Source organism: Eucalyptus grandis, chromosome 7, assembly GCF_016545825.1.
Source record: "Eucalyptus grandis isolate ANBG69807.140 chromosome 7, ASM1654582v1, whole genome shotgun sequence".
NCBI lineage: Eukaryota > Viridiplantae > Streptophyta > Magnoliopsida > Myrtales > Myrtaceae > Eucalyptus > Eucalyptus grandis.
Window position 1 is genome coordinate 28,000,413 of NC_052618.1, and position 8,018 is coordinate 28,008,430.

Here is an 8,018-nt window from a genome sequence, read left to right on the forward strand (position 1 = left end):
AATTTAAAAGTGCATGTAGGAAAGATGGTTAAAGACGATTTGAAGTAGAGAGATTTCGGAAAGTTTTATAAAGTAAGGTGGGTTAAGGATATAGGAGTCTTTGGACCTTTAGAAGCACCTAGTGATGCTTCCTCCAGTTGGAAGAACTTATTCTAACTTTGAAGCATTATTACATCTATGTTGAAGCGTTGTTAGATCTATGTCGAAGCCTTGTTATATCTATGTCAAAGCCTTGTTATATCTATGTCGAAGCCATAAGTTTGGAGATGGTAATTCGATGTTGTGTGGCATGATAATTAGCATCTAATTGTTAAAGATTTCTTCTAAGGATTTTGCACAATGATGCTTCCCATGATGATTCATTGACAAAATTGTCAAAAAATTCTTAAATATATTGCACTTTTGTTAATTTAGTATTCAATCTTTCAAATTTTGGTAATTGTGTCCAAACATTTTCACATTTTATCAATTAAATTCATCCGATTAATTTTGTCCAGAAATTATTAACGTTGATAATTTTAATAGTATTTTAATTTTTTTAATTTATTTTTCTTTATCCATTTTTATTTTTCTTTTCTTTCTATTTTGTCTTCCTTTCTTCCTCCTCCAACTAGTCCTCGAGACTCAATCACCAATTAGAGGCAAAGGTTGGTGAGGTCATTGGCGAGGGTGAGCCTCACTTGCTCTTGGCAAGCTCGAGCCTCATCCAATGATAGCAAAGTCAACCTCCTTTGGTGAGGTTCTTGCCCTATCACCGGCAAGGCTCACCCTCACCAAACCATTGACAAGGCTAGCTGGCAAGCAAGGTCAACTTGTCAATGCTTGCCTTTGGTTGAAAATCGGGCATTGCCAAGGCTAATGTTCGGTTAGAGGAGGAAAAAGGGGAAAAAAGGCAAAAATGAAATAGACAAGAGTAAATAAATAAATAAATTTAGAAAATTATTAAATTATTATTGAATATTATCCATGTTGGCACCAACCGTGCCATGTAGAATGGCCAGTATTTGTGTTAACGATTTTCAGATGGATTTATTTGACAAAATATGAAAATGTTTAGGATTTAATTAGCAAAATTGAAAGATAAGACTGAATTGGTAAAAGTATAATGGGTTTATGATTTTCTAGACAAATTTTTCATGATTCAATTATTGTTTTCTATCTCAAACATAAAATTGGAATTTGCATCTTGCCAAGTCCGACTACCAGGTGCAATCACAAACCTTGAGTGAGTTTGATGCTTTAGCGTAATCATGATTCTCGAGAGCAATTTTTAATGTGTCCGTGGCTTAGACAATCAGTGCTTAAGTAGGTAAGTGATTGAGATGCCTATTTAGTCATATGTCAATAAATGACCTTACAAGATAATCTGGTTTAGCCCAACTATAACCCAAGTTTTTGTTCTCTCTCTCTTTTTTGCGTGGTTGCTTGTGCTTAAGTATATGCTCGAGATAGAACCTGAAAAATGGAATCTACGTTGCTTCAATTGATGGTCCTCTCCTCTCCTCCATGTAAGGTATGCCTTGAGGACAGATAAAGATGTATACTATCTTCTGGGCTCAGATGAAGCAGTAGGAAATTCACTCCTTCCTGTCTGTTTATCAAGTTATGGTGTGTGCTTGTACATAATAATTGCTGTCTTTTTCCCTTGATGACTATACTGATTACGAGAGCTTATTAGTCAAATACACACGAACGGCACATAATAGCCGAAGTGCTCATGCAGCCCAGCAAGCCAGCTCCAAAAGGCAAGTCTTTGGAATTGCGAAGCGAGGGTTATAGGCAACTTGAACGTCTCATTTACGCAAGTGGGAGAGGAAGAAAAGAAGCCAAACCATTGTGCACCATCCAATTGATTTATCAATCTTTACTTCATGAATCCATCGCCTTAATGTAAAAAGGTATTACAAAGCAACTTTAATTTAAATATTGTTTGGAAATAATTGAATTTATGAAGGATTTTTGCTTTTTATTCAAAAAAAAAAAAAAAACTTCAAACCATCACCAACGAGTCAAATCTAGCACCAATCATCCTTGCGACCACAGGCAATCTTGCCTCGCCAGCAAAGTCGCATGATGAGGGCATTTTGGAAATTCTGAAAGTCTAGTGAGGGCAAATTTAGAAGAACAGAACATATTAAAGTCCAAAGCTCCTACGGCTTGACTTTTGCCTATAGTCTTTTAGAGCCCCAGAGACCTTTGGCTAAGTGGTTGTGAAACGCAGCTTGATCTAGTAGTGGCACCATAAACGAATCTAAGTGATCAAATCTAAGTGAACAAACATAGTTCAGTCGCATGAGAACATGATTCCAAAGGGTTTGTGTTGCATGTGGGCGGTGCTTAATTCACTAATTCTCCTATCCATCAAGATAAAAAAAAAAAAAAAGCTGCGACAAAACTTATCATCGCCAATGGTTCAACATCAACATGGGATTTTTATTTTGGATCACTAGCTGATGTACTTTTGGGAGTTAATATACGATTTGGCCAAGGACCAATAAGATGAAATTTACTCATAAGAGACCGGGAATGAAATTATTCTTGGGAAAGTACTGAAGTGAGTAGCTTAAAATTAGACAACATCTATGTTGATTTGATTTGATATGATATGATCTCTCTCGTGTGCTCCAATGCTTTATCTTCGAATGCATTTGATCCTTGCTTTCTGCTTTTCCTTGGCGAAAGAAAGAAAGGTCGAGAACAGTTCATATTTTAAGACTACAACTGGAAAGCCTTTAAGCTCAGTAGAAAGATAGAGAGCATATTCCCTTCAAATCCTGCCAATTTTGAGCAATGATTTTGAATTTTTTTTTTTTTATAAATTTCCAATATGAGTCAAATACATTATTTATTCATTTTATCTTACAAAAAAAAAAAGGAATTGACCCTTTGACTATTTTGACGATTGCTGTCGGTCCAATTCATTGTACAATGATGTCTAGATTATTGCAAAGAGGTCCATTTTTTACTTATAATTTGTTTATTGACCGCTTACGCTCTTTTCACTCTTTTGAATGAATCCATATCCTTCCCAATTAGAAACTTCTATATTATGCTAAGCCAATGGACTTCAAAGCTCTTATCATGTACTCCTTCAAAACCTACTTTCATATGGAGTACTTATCTAAATCCAATCCAACACGAACCGAGTCAGTTATGACCGTTTACGTCGGTGGATTTGACATGGTCTAGCACCAGATGGGATTAGTTCTGAACCACGTGATCTGATCCATCATGGACCAAATCGATTCGATGGGTTAATACTCTTGAAACTCACGCATCATGTAGATAAGAACTTCACAATCCTGAAAATTGGTCCTAGTGGTTCGAGGGTGTATGGGGCAAAAACGGAAAGTTCAGCTTCAATGCGTGGTGCATAATTTGAGGTGCTGACCATTCCCAGCTAAGCAAATCAGATTGCAAGATATGTTTCACGTTCCCTGGTCCACAAGGCGATGTGCACTAATTGAAATGCATGACCCTTGAATTCGCGTACAATGTCAAGGCGAACGACTACAATTTCAATCATCATACGTTAACAAAGCCTTCCGTTCTCGTAACCGGGCATGGTTTTTCTTGGATCATTAAGGTTTGCCACGTCGATCTGGGTACTTTCGCGAGCAATTTTTATTCGAATGTGTCCCTTATGGCCATTAAACTACATCGCATGTGAGCCCCGATGGAAAGAGCGTTCGGAAGGTCATGTTGATGTGGACACACACGTAGATTGTTCTCACTCGTTTAGTCGCATCTAGAAAGAACGAATTTCTAGAATTTCGATCTCCAATCAAGCCTTTTGATGTTTTAAAACAAATATGAGCTTAGTTTAAGTTAAAAAAATATTTCGTGAAGAACATTACTGTTATCCATAGCACCCTCTAGTTGATATATTGGGGGGAGCAGGTATTATTTACGCGTGAAAGTTCTAGATTCGATACCCAAATGTTTTTGGTGCATTATGGTTAGACTAGAAATCATTTATTATAGGGTGGAAGGGTTTATTATTAAAAATATTATAAGGGTTGAAATTGAAAATATTAAAAGCACCAACTATCTCAAAATCATTGATATGAAAATAAAATCCGGTCACTTCACAAAAATGAAAGACTGCTGGACTGTCGTAACTCTCTTTTCCACAATATAGATAATTTTTGTTTGAGCGCATCAACTTGGAATAAACCAACAAGTTTTGAAAGTCTCCCACGAGGCCACGACCAACGTTTTATTATTTGCTACAAAAATTATTGGGTTGTGGTTCATATTGCCCATTGATAGGATGGCATGGGAATCCTCTGCTAGATGTAACCATAATTTAAATGCAAACTGAGATAAAAACTTTGTCTCTCAATTTGTTTTCTCGCTTTTATTCTTGATTCCTTGTGATTGTGTATTGAATCTTAACAAAAATCAGGTTTTCAACTGAAATTAGAGTACATATTAAGAGTTAAAAATAAAGTCATAAACAATATAAGGTTACTCGTGCTCATTATCTCAACGAATGTATATCAAATTATCTTTTTTTGCTTCATTTTTTCTTTTTTAATTCCAAGAACACGAAGCGTGTGTACTATTTCCAATATCTTGTGAACGAACACAAAATTGCCCATGTGACAATAATCCCAAGAAAGAACCTTAACTTATGTACATAGTCATAGCTTATGGCATCAATGTGGCACTTGTCCCATTATAAGTTAGGACAATATACGTGGCAAGAAAGTCCCCGGTTGCTCTGGGACAGGGAAGAAACAGCATTTTTAATGGTGATGGAATCTTATTAGACTTTTTTGTTTAGCTTGACGGCCTTAAGCTCCATTTATTTTGTGAAAAATAAATAATCTGAAAAATATTTTTCTAAAAACAAGCGTTTGTATCATTTGAAATAATTAATCGACAATTTTTTTACTATAGATAATAATTTATATCTAAATATTTTCATGAATAATAAAAATTATTTTTCGTTTATACATTTTTATAAGTTATGAAATATGTTTTCATTAATAAACCCTAATTTGTCTTCTTTCGAGCAACTGTGGGCTGCTCTTAATGGGAAACACTCAGCATGGCTCGGATTTAAAAATAACCCACCAAGTCCCACCTCCTCAGAAATTTCCTCGTTGTACTTTTTTCTTTTTTTGGTCGGACCTCGTTGTACTTCCACCGTGCAACTTATAAGACCAAAGTGACAGTATTGCCATCTCGATATGCTTTCCTTCTCTATAAATAGAAGATCCCGTAGACCCCCCCTCTTCACGTCCAAGGCATTTTCAGACTTCACCCCCATCACAAGAGCAACCTCTCTTTCTCCTCTTGCTCTCTACTCTTCCAGAAAAGGGGAGAAGATCACCTCTCTCTTTTTTACATGCAAGTTTGTGTTCATCCATTGAGCCATGGAGTGCTTGGAAATGGGTGTTGCCCCAAGCCGGGAGAGAGCCGGAGTCCCTGCTCACGCATGGAGGCGGGTGACGGGCTTGCCCAGGAGCTTGATGGTGAAAGCGGCAGAGCTGGCCAAGAAGAAGATGAAGCTCGGGAAAGATGACAAGAGACGAATCACTCATTCACTCAAAGTAGGGTTTGCGCTTTCCTTAGTGTCGTTGATCTATTACTGCCAGCCGCTCTACAACAGCTTCGGCGTCTCCGCAATGTGGGCCGTCATGACTGTGGTGGTTGTCTTTGAATTACACGTCGGTAAATTTATAGTATCTCAGTCGGTCTCTTCGTTTCTTGAGCCACGATTGGCTGAATTCGGTGTAAATTCTACCATATATACATTTTTTTTTCCTTTTATTTACTGAGAGAACATTTTCAGGGGCCACTCTAAGTAAAGGGTTGAATAGAGGACTTGCTACATTTTTTGCCGGTGCACTTGGTGTTGGCGCTCATCACTTGGCAAGTCTCTCAGGAAAAACCGGCGAGCCCATAATGCTTGGTTTCTTCGTCTTTCTTCAAGGTAAAAATTTACTAAAATGTTAAAAAGAGAATTAGAAAAGCACTCAACAAATGAGGAATAACAGGGTTTGATCCGATTGAGCTGAAGCAGTGATTGATATGTTGTTCCAAAATGCAGCCACCAGTTCGACGTTCATTAGGTTCTTCCCGCGAGTCAAGGCGAAGTACGACTACGGGATGCTGATATTCATACTGACCTTCGCGCTGGTGTCAGTGTCGGGCTTCCGGGAGGACGAGATACTGGTGTTTGCGCACAAGCGGCTCTCCACCATTGTCATCGGTGGCTCCGCCTGCCTGATCATCTCCGTCATCGTGTGTCCTGTCTGGGCCGGCGAAGACCTCCACCTCCTCATTGCTCTCAACATGGAAAAGCTTGCCAACTTCTTGGAAGGTACACAGAAATCATTCTACAAAAGAAAAATATATAAAAAAATTTATATGTAGGAGAATGCAAAAGAAAATCCACCAAACCCTAGAAACAATGTAAAAAATGATACAATAAGATTGAATGTAATATATGTTTTTTTCAATTTTTTTAGGATTTGGGAATGGATACTTGAGAGAATCAGAAGATAGTGACTCCAATAAGAACAAGTCACTTTTGCAAGGATACAAAAGTGTTCTTGGAACGAAGAGCAACGAAGAATCTTTGGTGTGTATAAGTTATCTTCTTCTTTTCTTTAATTTTAAGTTGACATTCATGCATGTGAAGTGTCACTTAACTATGTTCACATAATAATGACACATGATTTGTGATGATCATGTCAGGCAAATTTTGCAAGTTGGGAACCACGTCACGGCTGGTTTGGCTTTCGTCATCCATGGAAGCAATACCTAAAGATTGGAGCTTTGATTCGTCAATGTGCCTATAGAATTGAAACCCTTGATAGCTACCTCACCACTAAATTCCATGTATGTTGACGTTTAATTGCATTAATTAGGAATCAATATTTGGGCACACCAGACCATCTAGTTTATATATGTTGTTAGATCATGCAAGTCTCACGTGAATCTCATATCATTTAATAGTGCATGAGAGTTAGGCTCATATGTAACGGGCGTGACTGAGAATTATTTCATTAATTAGAGAATGTTTGTTGTGACATATCTATTTCGACATAGTTATAACATGTGCTTTGGTCCTTATGTTGCTAAAAAAAATTTATTTAACTCTCAAAATAACGTAGCCACTCACTCTCGTCATTTTCAGGCCCCACCACAAGTTCAAACCAGACTCGAGGAGCTCTGCCTAGAGATGAGCAGGGAAGCCGCAAGAGCTCTGAAGCAACTCGCATCTTCCCACAAGACGATGACCGTGCCGTCCTCCGCGACTCCCTACCTTGAGAAGTCCCGAACCGCCGCAACAGCCCTCAAGTCGCTACTCAAGACGACCTCCTGGAAGGATGAGAACGACCACCTTACCGTCATCCACGCCGCCACCGTTACCTCGCTCCTCCTCGATGTCATCGACTGCACAGACAAGATTGCCGAGTCCGTCAACGAGCTCGCCTCCCTCGCCCGCTTCAAGACTGCAGAGAAGGCGGAAAAGCATGTCAAGTGTGGTGAGGTTGTGCTGACTGAGAGTGCTCGAGGCAACCGTCTCGCCAGAAAATGGGACTCCTCCGGTGAGACCGGTTCCAGCGCTGGTGATGTAGATACGCAGGCGTTGTGCATATGAAAAATAACGTACGTAAAAACATTATTTGATAATTAAGAAAGTTTCTATCTAATTACTTTGATAAAAATAATTTTGTCGGTCACATTGTCTGGTTTTCTTTCTTTCGTTTGATTGCTTTTTTAATAATGGGTACAGATCAACATAAATTATACTTATGGAGTGGCAACGAATATTCCAATCGAAACATTATGTTGATTTGTTTCACTAACAAAACAAATTGTTGGGTTGCCTAAGCTAGTATCATCTTCTAACTCGCGCATCCACTCATCACGTTAGGAAAAAGAGAACAATTTTTTTTCTTTTCCAAAAAAAAGAAAAAGAAAAAGAAAAAGAGAACATATTCCGCAGAGATTTTTTATTTATCAAAATCTGGATAGTCTGAATCAATATAACCAAC

The 8,018-nt window shown here is 38.2% G+C and overlaps 1 protein-coding gene across 1 annotated transcript; it reads left to right on the top strand.

The window, feature by feature from the left end:
* The first annotated feature begins 5,480 nt into the window (after positions 1–5,480).
* On the top strand, positions 5,481–7,621 carry LOC104423446 (aluminum-activated malate transporter 2). Its single transcript, XM_010035938.2, has 6 exons — positions 5,481–5,682; positions 5,804–5,944; positions 6,062–6,334; positions 6,483–6,595; positions 6,712–6,855; positions 7,154–7,621. The coding sequence occupies exons 1-6, from the start codon at positions 5,481–5,483 to the stop codon at positions 7,619–7,621; spliced, it is 1,341 nt and encodes a 446-aa protein (XP_010034240.2).
* The last annotated feature ends 397 nt before the right edge of the window (positions 7,622–8,018 follow it).

Bases quoted from the DNA above. Each gene is read 5' to 3' on its own strand.
- LOC104423446 (XM_010035938.2), top strand. From the start codon at position 5,481: ATGGTGAAAGCGGCAGAGCTGGCCAAGAAGAAGATGAAGCTCGGGAAA. The intron at 5,945-6,061 runs GTAAAAATTTAC...TCCAAAATGCAG, and splicing joins TTTCTTCGTCTTTCTTCAAG to CCACCAGTTCGACGTTCATT. The intron at 6,596-6,711 runs GTGTGTATAAGT...TGATCATGTCAG, and splicing joins AGAGCAACGAAGAATCTTTG to GCAAATTTTGCAAGTTGGGA.